A 19,461-nucleotide genomic window follows, 5' to 3' on the forward strand; every position below is an offset into this window, starting at 1 on the left:
GAACAGTTTATTAGGTATTCTTACATTATAAATCAAAATGTTTTAATACCGTAAATCAAAATATATGAATAGAATATAATTAAAAAAATAAATAAATAAATAAATAAATAAAAAAGAGATAAAACCTACTAATGAATCAAACGTTTCTACGTCTAGACAAAACATTAATTCATTGTTTTTGCATGACATAACAGTGAAAATCGCAATATTAACTACTACAAAAGATAAAATCACAATATAAAACAATAATATTTACACATGGTAAATTAGGATTACACTAAGAAAAATATTTCACAGATTTATATTATAGATTGAATAAATTAGGTTTAAAAAAATTAAAAATGAAAAACATTTGAAATTTTATTTATAAAATTAGTTAAGAGAAAATCCATATATTATTAATTAATTAGGCATTTTGAATATATTCAAAAATATCATTAAAAAATCTTTTTTCTCAGTGTATTTGCGCATGATTTGCAGTAGATATGTAGATTAAGATACCTAATCACTAAAGTACTCTACTAATCTTGTAGTCTGCAGATATGGATATTATTTCACCAGAACAAGTATTATAAATTCACAGTTATAAATCCATATTTTATTTCACAGAACAATTAAGAATATTCGAGCTTAGGTTCTATTTTTGACATATTTTTCAACTCTACAAGACTGAAGTTTAAAATGTTTGGATCTTGGACATCAAAAGAGCAAAGAAAGACTACAAAGTGTTTGTTTTATGTTGGTCATTGTTTTAAATAATGTTTACCCAAGTTTTAAGTATTGTAAAGTGTATTGTATCAGTGACTTTTTTTTCAACATTGTGTCTATAAAATTAAAAAGATTTTGTTGTTCTAAGCTTCATTCAGAATCTCGAGAGTAGTGAAATTAATTAGTGGTTTCAATTATACTTTATACTTAAAAGTCTATTTACAACATATAATACAATTAAAATTAATAGAATATCCTAGCACCAGCTTGCGGTAGACAGTTGTATTGCGTTGCAAGACTTGGCATTTTTTATATTCTATGTTCATAAACTAGGAAAAGTATAATTATTAATATACTAATACAAGATATAATTAGCAATGTAGCCAGCTAGATAGCTGAAATTTAAATAAAATATGTAAAAATTCGTGAGTCGTGAGTGTGGAATAAAGGACATTTCAAACTGTCTTGGAGACTTTTTGCAAAATATTCTTTAGTAAGGGTATACTTCTAGGTTTTTTGTAAAAAAAGCTGCAATTGGATAAGAAAGCACTGCATAGAACAAGCTTAAAAATTAGCCTATAAAACAATAATTTTTTTATTTATAACCACAATTTGTTTAACCACAAATTTTGAAGTATAAGTAGTAGAAAAGTTAAAAGGTTGTTAACTTTTTCTACTAACTATAGTCTGTCCAATACTATAGTCTGTTACGATACTATAGTCTGTCCAACGATATTTGTGATAGACTTTGTGAGAGACAAAAATATAGATGCTATAATCTGTCCATGACAGTGACAATTGTGTCCGAGGTTGTGTCCTATGTCGAAATCTTCCCTGCCTCTTTGGACAGACATTATATTGTACTTTCTTTTGAGGAGAGAGTCCTATAAGTTCTGTAAGTTACTATATGTCCACGTTATAAAAATATTGTAGTAAAGGGATTTCCAATTTATCAATTATAGTTAACCAACGAGAGTATACATGACAGTGACAGGCAAATTGTATTTTCTGTCATTTTTTGGATCCTATCTGTCGAAATCCTCCCTGATTGGTACGAACAAATTGATTGAAATGTATACCTATTTTAATACATATTTTACTAGAAAAGGAATTCAAAAGTATAGTTGAAAAAAGACGATGACGATTTATTATACTCAGTATCTCAAGAGGATTGATAAAAAATTTCGAGTTTATAAGTGTGCAAAAATGATGACAATTAGAAACCGATAATTTATGAAAATATATGTTTAAATCTAATAAAAAATGTTGGTTTCATCAAAACTTGAATCCTATATACTTATCTAAAACAATGATCTTATTAGAAAAGGTATTTGTAAAGGATAATGGTTTCTTTGAAACTGACAAAGAAACTCAAGCTATACAGGGTGAGTCTTAAATAAATGCAAATATTTTAGGGATATTATATTTCAACCCCAGAAACACGATTATAAGGTTTTTTTTTGAGGAAGAAGAAGATATTTTTAGAATTTTTAAGAAATTTTCAAAGTAAAATAACTCGGTTATTTTGGATTTATTTGAAAAACAGTAGGTAAAGAGAAAATATGTTTCTTTTATCGCATTCTACCAGCTATGAAAATATTTGCGCTTATTTAAGACTGACTCTGTATAATTTTTTTAAATACTCTGTACAGAAATAATAAAAACTACATGTTAGATTAAAATATTATAGAATAATAGATATTATTTTCTTTAATAACAAGTATCATAATTTAAAGAGCGATACATATGCAATAAAATACAATTCTGCGCATAATGCTTGTATTGCACTTTTACTAAAAAATATTGGAAGATGTCAATAAGTTTTTCAAAAATATCATTGGCCATTTTCAATTATTTATACTGTGCACGGTGAGTCAACGAGAGAGTAAAGTCTTGAGTAAAGTCTTGAGTAAAGTCCATTACCTCATTTTTTTCGCGGTTTACAAAAAAAATGTTAAATATAACAGTTACAGGGAAGGTTAAGATACACATTTTAAGATTATTACACAATACTAGATTATTACAGAGTACTAGACATATTACTTAGATTATTACAGAGTATGTAAAATGAGTAAGAGGGGGGATTAATCACCGCGACTTTAAAGATCTATTTTGTCCCCCTTTCTTGAGTTATAGCTCAACACACAGTGTTAACTCATCATAGATGGATATCTTCCGTTGTAGGAGGTCAGGACATTTCCTATCCTCCTCTGACAACAGATGTTCCTCCTCCGAGGAGTGGGCACCTACCTCCTACTAGGGTATACAGCCTTCTACGGTTGGGATTTAGTCCTCTGTGCCCTTCACAGTCGAGGAGCTGTCTCCAGCTGAGATACCCGTGGGGTGGAGGCTGGAGGATCTGTCTCCCTTTTCTCCACCTCTTTCCAACGAGCTTTTCCACCAACCATAAGGTCTTGCATCTCTTAGAAGATGATTCAGAGTATACAGAGTGCTTCAAAAAAGTGTGGCGGCCATAACATAAGTTTTTTAAATGCAACGCCCTATTTTTTATTTTGTTTCTTGATTCTGCGTAAATGAACAGTTTTAAATGGCACTATCAGTTTTTCTGATAGATTTTAGAAAACTCTTCAACTTTTATTAAGTATTTCATATACCTATTTTTAATAATTTTTAGTAGTCGAAATGATTTAAAAGTAGGGTTAAAATCTGATCAAATCCATTTTTTTAATTAATAAACTAGCTAGCTACATTCACATTTTCTTTTCACAGATTGTCATCTTCATCTGGTCTCCGAAGCAGGTAGTCTCAGTCAACACGACTGTCCCTCCTCAACAACAGACTGTCGAGTTTGGTTCCCTGCCCCCCGTGATGGTAGAGGACTCCTGGTAGAACTAAGACGCTTAAATGTACCCTGTACAAAGGGTTACGTGCACTTTGCCCAAGGAAAAAATGGAACAGAAGACTTAAGTGATGCAGATACACGTAAATTGTGTGGTGAGTAATATTTTGTTATTTTAACTAAGAGTATAGGTATTGCGTTCATCCTTCCACTGATGCGCTACTTAGCTAATATACTGAGTATAGACTATAAGAACATCGGAAGGCGTAGTAATAGTAGGGCTGAAAGAAAGGATAGCTTTTCCCTTAAGCATATACAAGGATGTCAGAATTTCCCAGGCGGAATTAACGGCAATCCACTATTGTGTGGAACAAATAATAAGGCAGTAAAAACACATTTTTAACGAATTAACTATGAACTGCCCATCATGTTCGACGTTTGGGAAATGCTTGGCAGGAGGGTTAGAGGTCGCGAAGCGGTACCAGCTTCATTAAATGAACTTCGCTTGGTCCTTAAAGAAGAATGGGAAAATGCAATGACAGTATCAACGGACATATAAAGGCAGTTATAGGATCCAAGGGAGGCAATACAAAGTATCTGGGTATTTTTTCATTTTTCTTTCTGTTTGTACACTTGAGTATTACAGATGTTTTCTTTAATATCGTTGGTTCTGTTATTGTAATTAATGTTTATTAAAACCTGGACTGTATCTTTAGTCTTTAACGGTTTTTTTTTTCAGTTAGTAATATAGCGTAATATCAATTTTTCAATCAACGGTAATATGACGTTAAGACAATAGTCAGCAAAACGATCTCGTCATAATTAAAAAAATACATCAAAATGTAATGATAATTGAAAAAATTGCAAATTGATCGTAATCACTTCATTTCGCTCTTAAAAATTAATCAAAGCATGTATTGACATGAATCAAAAAACAAAATGCTCAGGAGTCGTGGTTCTGACCGTAAAACTATATTTTAGGAAAATTTACAAACGAAATTATTGCACTGGGTGTTATAAAGTTAGGGTAAAAAAACAACCCTTCAATTAACCCTGCACAACATGCTAAATACTAAAGTTTATAAAAAACTGAGTTTACGAATTAAAGTTGACATAATTATATACACCTTACTAAAAAATTCATGAAAATAGGGCTAAAAATACCAAAAATATAACACTTTAAAATTTGACTTCTAAAAAAATTGAAAATATAAAAATACTATCAGATAACCCTAATAAAGTGGCTATCAAAATGTGCAACTAGTTTTTTGATTTTCTAAAAAGTAACGACAGGAAAAAATAAAATTGATTTTCAAAAAAATCCGTTTTTTTCCAAAAAAACTCAGCAATCCTTGAACTAACTTTTTTGGTGGTATTTTGGTGAACATCCCAAAGCGGCAACTTTACCCCAATTTAACCATATTCGTATCTATTACGTACTATAAACAAAAATCATAGTAAAACATAAAATCTATAACCATAAATTCATTATTCTTTTTTCTCTCAAAAGCAAACAAAAACAAGTCTACTCTGCTCTGTCCGCTCAGGTGGTGCTTCTCGTATTTCATCAGCCAAAGAACAAAACAAGAGGAGAGGATAAAGGGTCAGTCGCCCTTGCAAAAACGAAAGTAATAAATTTGGCCAGTCCTCGCAGCTTGTGGGCACTCTAAAGTTCTTCGGCCTGTCTCTAAACGTGTTGCAAACCATACGGGTGACAAACCATTCGTTTTATTAATGTATGTTTGGGTTTTGTAGAAATAAAAATAAAAATGTTAGTTTAACTTTGACTAACAAACTCAACTCTAATGTTATCCAAGTAGCATTTTTAGACACGTTTTAGGTAATGTTTCTAATAATCGTGTTTGTTTCTTGACACAAAATGGAAACAGTATGCCAAAAATAGGAAACATTTTGAAAACCTATATATTTTAAATGGCCTTATTACATGTGTTCCTAACCAAACCAAACTAACATTTTCTGCAATTTGTGTCTAAGATATTCCCGTTTTCAGCAGCCACTGTTTCTAAATATGAAGAAACAAAATGCCACACTAAAATAGTCTATGTCTGTGTGTGGATTTCAAAATTAAAACAATCATCAACAATGTCGACCTCCGCCATAATTTTTTTGCCTTAAAATCCTTGTTTTTAGGTTTTCCCGTACAACGTCTAGCAAAAGCAAATTCGTCGTTTAAAATTGACATGGAGTCGGACACAAATCATCTACATTATCAATCAATATTTGTGTCTAAAAAGAGAGAAACTTGTGTTTCGAAAATCAATCGACAATAATTAATGGAAACCTTGTTTCCAAAATGTTTCGATTTAGCGCTATCTGTGTAGAAATTTCGAACTAACACACCTGTCAACAACGCCAATCAAAGCTTCGGGGCAAAATTAAAACATTTCTGTTTACTTATTACAACACAACTAAAACGTAAAAACATGACTCTTCCATTGTGGAAAAAAGAGAAAAAAAACGTCTGCTGGTAACATTTTTCTTCGGTCTCCTGTTGGGTATAGGTAGTGGCTGTTATTACATTTATTCCTAAAACAAATCATCTCTAATGCGTATAATAAATTCTTATAAAATCGCATAAAAAAATTATTTGTATTTATACTTATCTTATTGTGTCATTCATTCTGCTTTTTTAATTATAATAGGTACTATAAAAACTTGAAGAATGCCTTAAATCAATGACTAAAGAATACAAGGGCATGTAACGGCCATATACGGACTGCAGCAGAATTTGTGACCTTAGACGCCATTTTTTTGGACATAACGAATGAGTCATCAGCTGGTCATCAGCGACAATTTTAGCGATTTTCAATAGTTGGTTGTGTGTAGTGAACTTTGTATAAACTTTATTACAATGGGAATTTGTTCAGCTTTCAAGTGTAAAAGGCGCAATGATAAGAAAGAGCCAGGAGTTACGTTTTATAGGGAAATAAACAGTCCACTACACCTTTTTAGCGTTTTTTTTATAGAATTCGATAATTATTTTTCTGATACTATATGTACTTGATATGTGCTATACGTCGATACTAGTTTTGCACCTTCTGTTAACATTTTAATACGTTTTTTTCGTCATTAATTAGTATGATACCACAGGATACACCATAGGCGTAGTGAAAACATTTACCAAAAATATAAATATCGCTTTAAGCGGTCATGTTAAGAAAAATATGTGCCAACTACTGTTTGGAAGAATGGTCACAGTTTGGTCTCGGTTGCTATTTGTCCTTGTATTCTTTAGTCATTGGCTTACATGCATAAACTGCAGAAAAAAATCCAAACAATAAAGTAAGGTTATGTTCTCATATTTGACCAATGAACTGTATACTACCTAACTGGAAAGGACCCGCCAATCGATAAAAGTGAGGCAAAGCGCAAAATAGGCAACCCATCGTTATGACGGGTATCTATCGCTTTCTATCTTATTAACCTAAATGGGATTTAAAGAAAATATTTAAGGTTTTTATAAATATTTGCGATTTTCTTTTGATAATTTGAGTAACCCACCTCTTTTATTGATAAAATATAGGAAGATAAGAATTAGATAAGAGCTTTATTTAACAATTTTAGCAAAACTTGAGTATTTTACCTATGCAGACGATAAATTTTAGAGCGTCGGGTTTTAAACATGAGAAAAAAAAAGTAACGACAAAAAAGGTATCAAAGCTTATTTTGTAATAAGTAATAACTTTTTAAAAAACTAAAAACCAGTAATATTTAGACTCAGCCGAGTCAACTGAGCCTTTAAATGATGACATAATATTAATAATTCAGAAGTCAAAGGTAGTTTTATCGTTCTTAAGACTTCAGAAAGCCTAAAATTAGCGGTATTTAGGGACAAGTCAAGGCAAGGGCCAAGGATAGGGAAATTCAAAAATTCAGTACCGCAAAATTCATATAAGTATATTAAATAATAAAAGGATACAAATCAAAATAATTAAGCATACTTAATATTAATACGCATACTTAATACCTAAAGTATTTTTCTAATACAATATCTAAATTTTCGTTGCTGTGGCCACTTTTTTTTATTGTACTAATAACCTCTTTCATGTTAAGAATTTTAAGATCTTCCGGTTCACTTTTTGTTTAAGTGTTTTTACTTTTCTACGTAGTTGTTCAATATTAACTGGAACTGTTTGTGTTTCTTTATCCAATAATATTTTCCCAAACTTTTCATTTCTATTGGCTGGAGTAGTTGATGTTGAAGCTAAAGGTAAATCAATATCCATTAATTCACTTTCAGTGTGAACGCTTGTAGTAGAAATCTGAAAATTATGTTATAATCGATCACCACAGAACAACATTATATCATTTACCAACCTGTTTTATTATTTTTCTACGAGGAGCATTGGCTTTTGGTAACAAGTGTTTTGGAAAAGAAAACACACTTGGTACAGCATCAGGCTTTAATCTTTTAACAGCCAGTCCTGGCTGATTAATGTAGTCTGTTGGAAGAAAATGTTCCTCACATAGCCGGCTAGTTTTAGATGGTGTCTACTTATCTCTACGAAGAGCCTGAATCCAAAGCTTTAATATTTCAGGTCGTTTAAAAGGAAAACTGCAAAAAATAATACTACGTTAAGGTTGTTAAGACGTTATAAATGCTCCAAAAAGCTTATATGACGGTTAAAAATAAACAATAATACAAAATATTATATTCCTATATTTTTAACATACGTATGAAACGGAATTTTTCGCCTATCCTGCTCATTATTGCAACCATAAGCAACACACGAGATCACCATTATTGTTTATTGTCTTTTGTCGTCTTGTCTGTGTAAAAACACCTTAACCACAATTTTAAGTTTTTCACACACTTTTAAAATACTACACGCGACGGAACACACAAAAAACAGCCAATACGTAACACTTTCGTTAAAATGAATCTTGCTTCCACCAGAAATCGATAAAAAGCCGTTTTAAAACTAATAAAAAGGTAAATTATTATCCCAGATGTACAGGGACATCATTTTAAGTGTCTCACTCGATTTATAATTTTCCTGTTTGGTATTTAAAGATAGTAGAAAGATTTTCTAAAGTAATTTTTCGCGAGGATGCCTATTCTCTACACCAAAATTTTTTAAAACGTCAATTTTGACAGATACGACGCCATCTTGATTTTTTTTAAAAGGAAACCCCTACATATTTTAGCATGATCCGGTAGACATATTTTAGCTAATTTCAAATATATATAGTTTAGTATACTTTGCTCTTACTGTTTTCGATATACAGTATAGTTATTTTTGGAAATTTAATAGCTAAAATATGTCTACCGGACCATGCTAAAAATATGTAGTTTTAAAAACTAGAAGTGCCGCATTCTGTCAAAATTGACGTGTTTTAAAATTTTGTGTAGACAATCGGTATCCTCGCGAAAAATTATATTTAAATACCTTTTACTATCTTAAAATAGTAAAGAGGAAAATTTTAAATTGGGTGAGACACTTAAAATGATTCTGGAAAAATTCATTTCTTTAAACTATACTTGAAAACAAAAGTAAAGCATACTAAACTATATTTTTAAAATAGCTAAAAAATATGCCTTACCGACCATAAGCAAAAATATGTGGGGGCTTCAATAAAAAAACAAGATTTTTTTTTTTTTTTTAAATTAACGATTTAAAAAAATTTTGGTGTGTAAAAAATCGGCATCCTCGCGAAAAAATTACATTAAAATATCTTTTACTATTCTGGTAAATAGAAAAGAGGAAAAATTTTTAAATTGGGTGAGACATGGTGAGACACTTAAAATGATTCTGAACAATTCATTTTTAAATCCACTGTATATCGAAAACAGTAAGTGCAAAGTATACTAAACTATATGCTTTTGAAATTAGCTAAAATATGTCTACCGGACCATGCTAAAACATGTATGGGTTTCCATTTAAAAAAATCAAGATGGCGTCGTATCTGTCAAAAATTGACGTTTTAAAAAATTTTGGTGTAGAAAATCAACATCCTCGCGAAAAAATTACATTAAAAAAAAAAAAAAAAAAAAAGTTATGGAAAAATTTTAAATTGGTGAGACACTTGCACGATCGAACAATTCCTGGCTTTTTAAACCACCTGTATATCGAAAACGGTGTAAGTGCCATATACTAAACTATTATATATTTTTTGAAATTAGCTAAAATATGTTTACCGGACCATGCTAAAATAAGTAGGGGTTTCCATTTAAAAAAAAATCAAGATGGCGTCGTATCTGTCGTGTACTAACGATTTAAAAAAATTTTGGTGTAAAAATAAAAAAAAAAAAAAAAAAAAATACATTAAAAATATCTTTTTACTATCTTAAAATAGAAAAGAGGAAAATTTTTAAATTGGTGAGACACTTAAAATGATTCTGCAACAATTCATTTTTAAATCCACCGTATATCGAAAACGGTAAGTGCAAAGCAAGCGCTCAAACTATATTTTTGAAATTAGCTAAATATGTCTACCGAACGGGCGTTAAAATATGTGGGGGTCGCATTTAAAAAATCAAGATGGCGTCGTATCTGTCAAAATTGACGTTTTAAAAAATTTTGGTGTAGACATTCGGTATCCTCGCGAAAAATTACATTAGGAAATCTTTCCATTATCTTTAAATACCAAACAGGAAAATTATAAATCGAGTGAGACACTTAAAATGATGTCCCTGTACACTGACCAAATGTATCACAATGGATAGGAGTGAGATAGGTTACCGTCTTAATAACACTGTCTTTGTCATTGCCCCTGACACACAAAAGCCGATTTTCGGCAACGCTCGGGTCCGTTCCAGTTACGTAGTATACAGTTCATTGTATTTGACAGAATATCAAATAAATTTAGGAAACATTTCAGGCACAAAACGGGTACGAAATCTGTAAATGTGAGCCACATCTGTTTCTTAAAAGTTTCGAAAAATTTGTGACGCTAAGATATTTATTGTTTTAGCTTATGTAGCAATACCATATTTTGGTAAAATGTTTCGAAACAAACAGCGATTTATGTTACGAAACATATGTATCAAAAATGTGACGAAACTGTTTCGCAATGTTTCTCAGCAGAGATTTTGTTTCGCTTTTGTGTCTAAAAATGCTACTTGGGTAGTATATTATAATTTGTTTCGAAATATTTCTGATAAATAATCAAAAAGCTACGAGTTGAAAAATTTGAAAAATATATTTTTAAAATATTTTTAAAAAAAGTTTAATAAGAATGCAGTAAAGCAGCTGGAAAATGACAGCAATCCAGGCGAAATAAAGCATTTTCCCTGAATTTTCCACCGAGGAAAAGCGAGTTAATCCTTTGTCGTCGCGTGTCGAGGTAACAACACATACAAAGGGGCTGAAAATAGCGACTCCAGACATCCGAACGGAAATTACTTGACTCCATTCGTTAGGCGTGGAATTTTTTAGACTATGTCATGCCTATAGATATTCTCTATTATTCAATGTGCTGTAACCAACATGTTTCACTATTTGGTATCATGTGAGGTCAAAATAAAAACGGATTTTCTGTTGTATTATCATCCAATTTGCAGCTGATTTTCCCCAGGTTATTTTTTTGATTATAGGTAATAAAACAAAATGCAAGGCAATAGTTAATTACGTTTTAGTGTGAATATTGCTTTAATATACAGTATGTCCCCAGATTGTCTTTACAAGAGGAAAAACTTTTTTATTATGTATTGATATTTTGAGAAAAATGCATTTTTCATAAAAAAATTTGCTTGTTCTAAAATGGTTAATCCCGTTTATAATAATAATAATAGCTCCCGTACATAGCGTTTAACGCCTTGGGAGTAGCAAGGTACAGCTTGCTATACTAGAGCCGTTCGGTATACAAGGAAGGTAATGTGGCTAGCACTACGCTTCAACCGCCTATTATTACCTCAGGATTGTGAATCCCAAGTACTCATTTAAGGCTGAGTCGACCTAGGTACCCAAACTATTTTTATTTTAATAAAAATAGTCGGCTGATGAAATGCCGGGTGTGGGAATCGAACCCACACCTTGAGATTGGTAGACGAGAGCCTGTACCTCTACGCCACCGGGCACCACTCCCGTTTATACTTTTCCAAATTTCCATACCGTTTTAGAGAAAAATAAAAAAAACATGAAATTATGGTTGAATTTTTTTATGTCCTAAAAATCAAAACGCGTTTCTATGGTAATATAATTTCGTTTTCATTCTTTGATATAATACATTGTTATTGATAGAATTTTAATTAACATCATATTTTTTGCTGTTTAAAATGTAAAAGAAGCACACTAGCTATTTATGTAACAAGTTGCGAAATGAATGTGTTTTAAGCATGGGACGCAAAATTGTTGACAATGCGTCCAGTGCTTAAAACACTCTTTTCGCAACGAATTTCATAGAAGATTTTTTGTGAAAACGGATAATTTGAGATATTCAGGCTATTATTGTTATTTATTTTTAAACATTTTTTAAAGTTTTCTGGTAATCGGTTTCTAAGACATTGTTTATGCATTGTTTAATGACAAAGTTTTGTCAGCTTCAAACGTCGCCGTATTTCTTACAAAGTTTTATGAAAAAATGAGTGATAATGACGAGTCTTTGGATATTCAACAAGCTGTTGAAACTGCGCTATCCACGTTAGTGCCCGAGAAATCGAAAAACTTATAGGAGAGGTATCGAAAAAATCAATGCTGTACCCTGCCAGTTGGAATCAATACAATTGGGGGTATGCCAAAAAAGATAGCGGAATTTCTTGGACTCTCCAACGCTATTGAATACACTGGTCATTGTTTCCGGCGCAGGTCTGCAACAATGCTGACAGATTCAGGCGCGGATATAACAGTTTTAAAGCGACATGGAGGTTGGCGATCAAGCTCGGTTACTGAAGGTTACATTGAAAATTCAATTGAACAGTAAACCGAAATAGCAAAAAAAATCATAGGACAGAAAGATACGCCAAATAAGATATTAAAAGCAGTTCACGTAGAACCAGAAGCTACCAGCATTGCCAGTACAAGAAATTTACTTATTCCGACTCCTACAACTTGCATTTCTCTTAGAGACGAAAAGTTAGATGCCTCTTGTATTCACTTTAATAATTTAAATAATTGTACCTTTAATATTTATAATAAATAAATATTTTCATTGTTTCTAACGTTTCATTTTTTACTTTTAGGCACTAGTGCCTAAACAAGTGTCACTTTTAGATACTAGTGCCTAAAAGAATGTCATTTCGAATCTCAAATAAACATCAAAAACTGTCAATTTCGAAACGCTTTCACAAAAAATTTATTTAGTTTAATGCCATAGATAAATGAAACAAGTTTAGATTGGAAAGTGCCCATAAGGACAATGTAAACACTATTTGGCGCTATTCATGCAACGGTCGCGACCCAAAACTTTTGAAAATTTCGGAGCGGTTCTGATTTTTCCGGAATTATATCGCCAAATATTGTTTATTCAAATTTATTATTATTTTCGTTATATATTATAAATAAAATACAGTGTGTTGCATACAAGAAACTTTATTTTATATAAGGACGCATGTATGAAATACCTATGAAACATTGGAAACCAACGTTATGCCACGATCCACGATGGTTTTTGCAGTTCACAGTTCACAGCACAGCTTTTTAAGTTTTTAATGCCACTTTTTCACAATTATCACCGGTTGGAGTAAATAAAACTTGAATTAAACTCACAAAGTAGCAATAATTACTTTGAAAATGGACGCTATAAACACTTTTCGGAATTTCTTTAATGAGAGCGGTTTAGATTTTGAAGATTATTATGATTTTTGAAGATTCTGACTTTGACAAAAGAAAATTATTTCTGTTTCTGTCTGCCGTTGTTCTTAGCGACCGCTACAGCAGCCCCAGATCGCGTATAACGGTCGCGACCCAAAATAATTACGCGACCTAAAATTTTTACGGCCTTTCCAATCTAAACTTGTTGCATTTATCTATGTTTAATCTTTGAATAAGAAGACTAAGGAAGGAGCATATCAAAAATCTTAGGTACACCGCGATGGGCCTCAAATATGGCCGACTTAAATTCCGGTTTATCAGTGTCGTTCTAATTTTATTTAAAAAATGTAAAACTATGATATAGGGTAGACGTGGGGTAGACTCAATGATTTGTTGTTTTATTTTACGTTGTGAATAAATGTTGGTAGTTATTAAAATTGTTATAAAAATATATAATTCTAATAAAAATAGATAAGTTATAATAAGTATTTATTAACACAAACATCCGATACGCTACTGAAGCAGGTAAGTCAAATTAACGTATCTAAATTCTTTGACATCTAATCTTTGACAAGTAATAAATAAAAGCTAAAATGCAAGAAAATATATAATTTAGTTAATTTAAGTGAATTTCATAAATGATCGGTTTACTACACGTATGTATATTATATAGTCACTTACTAGCGAAAAGGTGTTCCATTATTTCACTCAATTTTTGCCGAGATCTACCGCACGCTACACAACCAACTATTTTAGAGTCTTTTTCGATAGTGTCACTGTTAATTTAAGTTCTGCCACAATTTCCATCTAGATTTACTACCTTTATACAACTATCAGTAGTAGAATAAATAATAAATAACATAAAATAAGCTCCGTAAAGTCTGACAAATCCACAAAATTTCAAATCAAATCCAAAAGTGTCAAATGAATCGTCAAACTTTGGTGTGTAGAGGTAAGGAGAAATAACTCTTATGGGACTTTTATTGAAAAAGTGGTCACAAAATGGGAAGAATAAGGGTTCGCCAAATGACCACAGTGGCGCTAAAAACGCATAAATCTAAAAAATGAAAAGTATCCATAGATAAGAGAATAAAAATAAATATAACCAAACATCACCCAAAAAAAGTTTTTTTATTTTTTAGAATATAAAATAATTATTGTTTATCAATATTTTGTGCTTTATTTATTATATAACAATGGTTAAAGTGTGTGTGGTGCGAAGTTGATTGAATAGCTGATGGAAAAATAAAGAGCAAAGGCAAAGCCTGTAAAATACATAATATAATTCAGTATTGTATTATTTGTATTATATGTAAAAATTAGAGTCAATCAAAAGTGTAGTAAACATTTTTCGTAAGATTATTGACATACATGTTACAAAGTATATTTTTACAATCCTTTCTATAAAGTTACAACCTGAATAAAATTTATTTTTAATGATTTTAAAGTTTGACAAACATGCACAAATTGTTGGCATTTTTTTAAACAAATAAAAGTAGAAAATAAATAAAGTTGTAGGTACTTTCAAGAAATATAGTTAACTGTAAGTGCTGTATTTTAATAATCTGTCAAAAATCAAAATCATCAGGATAATACCGTATGATCGAATAAAAACGGCGTCCAGTTGGCTTGGAAATGACGATCGATGACATTTCCCGTATAAATTTACATATAAAATGACAGCGATCTTCATTTCATAGCCATCGCTGACGCCGTTTTTATTCGATCATACGGTATTAGGTATTGATTTTCAAACAAGAATTAGATTACAGCGATGGTCAAAAGCATTTAGATATTGCTTTGAAATCTACAGATAAGGTATGGCAGTTTCGTTTTAAAGAACAAGATGTTAAAGTTTATGATAAAATTGTCATCAGAAATACTGTCCACTTGCAGTATTTACATAGGAAAATGTTGGAGGATGAAACCTACTGCCTCAGGTTAATTTAAATTCTTTAAGAGTTGCAACAACAGCAACAAGCAAGAAGGGCACCATTAAATGAATATTATACACATAAGTATTATTATACAAAGAAAGAGTAATGTTATACACATAAATATTAACATTTTGTAGAGCAACAACAGAATAAAAAACCAAAATATGAACACCAGCAACTAAAACAGGAACCATTAAATGAATATTATATACGTAAGTACAATTTGATTGAATAAAAAACAGCGTCAGCGATGCCTATGAAATGAAGATTGCTGTTATTTTATATGTAAAATGATATGGAGAATGTCATCGAGATGTCATTCCAAGCCAACTGGACGCCGTGTTTTTTCGATCATACAGTATTATTATACACATAAATAGTAATATTATACACATAAACATCCCTTGATAGAGATCAACATTTTGTAGAGCAATAACAGCATCAAATAATGGAAATAATGGACCTTATTGCACAAATCAAAAACAAAATTTCAGCATTACTACTTGATTGGTTATATCAATAAAAGAAATTGAGTTTATCAGTCTAGATCCTACAAGCAAGCAGATCTATCACATAATTTTAAATGAAGATTTATCTATCATAGTATGTATAAACACTTTGCATCTTTTATTCAATGTTGTAATGAATTAACAAATTCCAGGTAATTTATTCTAATAACGAAAAAAAACTTTGGATCAAAAAAATATTTTCTTCTGATGAGGTTTATGAATATTAAAGTCTGTTGAAGTTTGGCCATTATGTGTTGGTATACAATTTATTTATGATGTTACAGTAGTTAAACCATCCGAGTACGAAACATGTTTAAAATCCACTATTCTTAATGAATGGAAACTACCAACTTGAGAGGAAGCTAAGAGAAAGGTTCTATTGGGTGGACTACAAGGAAAAGGGATATACATGAGGATCTGGAAGGGCTATAACATTACGTCTCAAGCCATGGGACAATAGGAAACGAAATTCAAAGGAAAATATTACAATACGTGGGATGCAAATTATAGTGCAAAGAATTGAGAAAAAGAATTATTAAAAGTAGTTATTGTTACGATAGTTAAACCATCCGACTACCAAATATATTTAAAATCCACTATTCTGAATGAATAGCAACTACCAACTTGGGAGGAAGCTGCGAGAACGATTCTATTGGGTGAACTACAAGGAAGACATGAGGATCTGGAAGGGCTATAAAATTATATTATTCCACGTCCCAAGCCATGCAAGCCATGTTGGAATAGCTGGGAGTGAAAAAGAAGATAATACTGCACACGATTCTTGTCTAGAAGTAGTTGATATTAAGGTAGTTAAACCATCTGACTATCGAACATTTAAAATCCACTATTCTGAATGAATGGCAACTACGATGGCAAACCGTAAATAAATACTTGTACAGTATAAAATTACATTATATTGGCTTAATTTTTATACTAAATAAAATGTGTTACGTTATTTTTGACCTGCATTATATTTATTTAAATCCCATATCATCAATTAAACTTTAAATAAAGTTTTCCCAATTATAATTAACATTAATTTTAAACTAAAGCTTTTTTTCATCTTGAATGAGATTTACGAAATAACTTATGAGAAAAAATAAAAAAGAGGCTCAGTCTATTGCTTCTGAATAATCGATAATAAAACCACATGTTGACTTACTTTTATACTAAATAAATGTAGGTATGAAGTTATTTTAAAGCTGCATTATATTTATTTTAAACCCATCACCAATTATTACTTTAAATAATTTTTTTCTTAATTATAATTAACATTAATTTTAAGCTAAAATGATCAGAATAATGTTTTCGTCATCTTGAATGACATTTGCGAAATAACTTATGAGAGCAATAAAAAAAGAGCCTAGTCTATTGCTGCTGAATAAAAATCTGTAATTTATTTCATGTGACATGAAAATAAATTGGTATTTTTTTGAAACCCGCGGCTTCACGTATATGATTCACGTCAAATATTTATGTCTTTTGAATCAGCTGTTCTAAAAATGTTCGGCGCATGTCTTAAATTTTAGGTTTTTGCTACAGCAGCGCCATCCTAATTCTTCCCTTTTTTTGACCATTTTTTAATGCACGGAGTTGTTTCTCCTTACCTCTACACTCCATACGTCAAACAGAACTGTCAAGGATCCCCACCCTAGAGAGCTTTTATGGTGGCTTTTCCGCGCACCATGCATGAATACATGGATAGCATTATGCTCCTTCCTTAGTCTTCTTATTCAAAGATGTTTAATGCTACGGAAAGGTTAATAGTAGTTATCGAAAAATTATATAAGTAACAATAGCAAAAATTATGACGTTAATCAAAATTAATAATAACCATCTTATTATGATTACCTTTTTTAGGATTACTTTTGATTTTTAGGACTTTTCTTAAATTCCACCATAATTTCATATTTTTTTATTTATTTTTTAGGCAAACATTTTTATGAAAAATGCATTTTTCTCCAAATGTCAATAATAAAAAAGTTTTTCCTCTTGTAAAGACAATCCGGGGCATACTGTAGCATTTTTTATTTCCTTTAATAAAATTGAATTTAAAAATCTATTTTTATTTAAATTTCTTAGTATTGGCGCCATCTATTTGCTAGATGCCAAAGATACCAAACTCCATTTGTTACAGCTCACTTGTCTCGATATTTAATTTTTATTAGCGCATCTATTCGCTAGATGTCAAACTTCTTTTATTACAGTTCACTTGTCTTGTTTATTAGCGCCATCTATTCGCTATATGCCAAACTTCCTTAATTGCATTTCACTTGTCCAAATCTCACTTTGCTGTGGATTGCGATTTTCCGTTCTAATGATTTCAATCATATGACATCACTTTTTTCTCTCTCATTTTGTCTGTGGTGAAAAGGGTTTTTTGGCTTTGGTTCTGAAACGGAGAAGAAGGTCTTTCTTTCTGGGAATTTGGATCTGAAGAAGACGCGTGTGTCGGCGTCCGACAAATTTTCCAGTGAAAAGCACTCTGAATCCACTTTTCGATTTCTATTGCATGGGTGTCCAATTTGGAGATTCGAAAACCTTGTAAAGTATGCAATTCAGAGTATAGATCGTATTTGTTTAGTTTCCTCTTGGAATGATCACCGTAAGTTTATCCGCCATTTTATATAGCCCTATCTAACTAAATTCTATTTCAGTTATTTCCGTTTTTTATTTCGTTTATTTGAGTATTTAATTACTGGTTTGGATCGGCATATGGTTTGAATATATTTATGTAAAGCTGATTTTCAGACCGTAAGTTGTTTTTTTATTGAGTATCTGTCCTGAGAACTATTTTTTATTTATAGAGTAACTACCACATGGTACTCAGTAACTACCACATGGTACTCAGTAACTACCACATGGTACTCAGTAATTACCACATGGTATGCAGTAATAATGCAGTAATTATTGTATGTTTCACCCACTTTCATTTTGTATGACCACATGGTATGCAGTAATAATGCAGTAATTATTGTATGTTTCACCCACTTTCATTTTGTATGGACCTATGCAGACCTTAAGACAGTGTTCCTGACATTACAATCGTTTCTTTTGGCTGATATCGAAGACTTCTCCTGCCATAGTCATCTGCATCCACTTCTGTTAGTCTGGAGAATACCTACCTACCTGTTTACATCATAAGAAACTATATACAGATAAGTCTTAAGTTTGATACACAAGGTACGCTTTTATTTTACTATTTTTGAGAGAACAGATTTAATAACCTGGTAAATTATCACTATTTATCCCACATTTTGTAGTCAAAATTATTTTTTTATTTAACGTTATAAGTTATAATTTGATTCGTACAGTACACTCTTACTTAGCTATGATATTTTATATGAAAATTATTGTGGTGTCTTGGACCACGTGATTCCAACTTTACTGAGGCTGAGTAAAACACAGTTTGAAATTTGATACTTTTATTTCAACGCTCAGAGAAAGAATGAATTTACAATATCGTACCATCAGTACCTTATGCCTGCGCATACATCTACCGGAAACGGATGGTGTACTATATATTATTTTACATATGGTAAAGGCGGAATATTTAAATATTATTTTTATAACAATACTACAATTATTAACACGTATTCATTTTAAAGGTTTTTGTACACGACATGTTTCGAAACATCATCGTATTGAGACATACATAAATTTCACCTGTTTTTATTAAGTAGCTTACTTAGTTCACAGAATACAGTTACTAAATTCAAATCTATTTAAAATAACTTGCGGTTTTATTGGGATCACTGTGACTAATTAATGATACTTGTGTTCGTTTTCAATAA

General features: G+C 31.1%; 1 protein-coding gene and 2 long non-coding RNA genes across 4 annotated transcripts in view; 2 read left to right on the forward strand and 1 right to left on the reverse strand.

Moving 5' to 3' along the window:
* LOC115877828 overlaps nt 1-19,461 on the forward strand; it is a 298,544-nt gene that overhangs the window by 125,248 nt on the left and 153,835 nt on the right. Inside the window, exon 3 of the mRNA XM_030894155.1 lies at nt 3,439-3,663. Coding sequence (XP_030750015.1) covers nt 3,439-3,663 — 225 coding nt within the window. The remainder of the gene's footprint in view (nt 1-3,438; nt 3,664-19,461) is intronic.
* On the reverse strand, nt 7,690-8,473 carry LOC115877834. The gene is made up of 3 exons (XR_004049411.1): nt 8,204-8,473; nt 7,847-8,084; nt 7,690-7,791 (listed from the first exon to the last, which is right to left on the reverse strand). It is a non-coding gene; the product is annotated as an uncharacterized LOC115877834 (long non-coding RNA).
* Nucleotides 15,154-16,132, forward strand: LOC115877833. 2 transcript variants are annotated; one of them, XR_004049409.1, is made up of 3 exons: nt 15,154-15,370; nt 15,587-15,761; nt 15,820-16,132. It is a non-coding gene; the product is annotated as an uncharacterized LOC115877833 (long non-coding RNA). The 2 variants fall into 2 exon arrangements; XR_004049410.1 differs by having other exon boundaries at nt 15,154-15,239; nt 15,296-15,761.

This window comes from Sitophilus oryzae, unplaced genomic scaffold, assembly GCF_002938485.1.
Source record: "Sitophilus oryzae breed Bouriz unplaced genomic scaffold, Soryzae_2.0 scaffold_1499_pilon_pilon, whole genome shotgun sequence".
Taxonomy (NCBI): Eukaryota; Metazoa; Arthropoda; class Insecta; order Coleoptera; family Curculionidae; genus Sitophilus; species Sitophilus oryzae.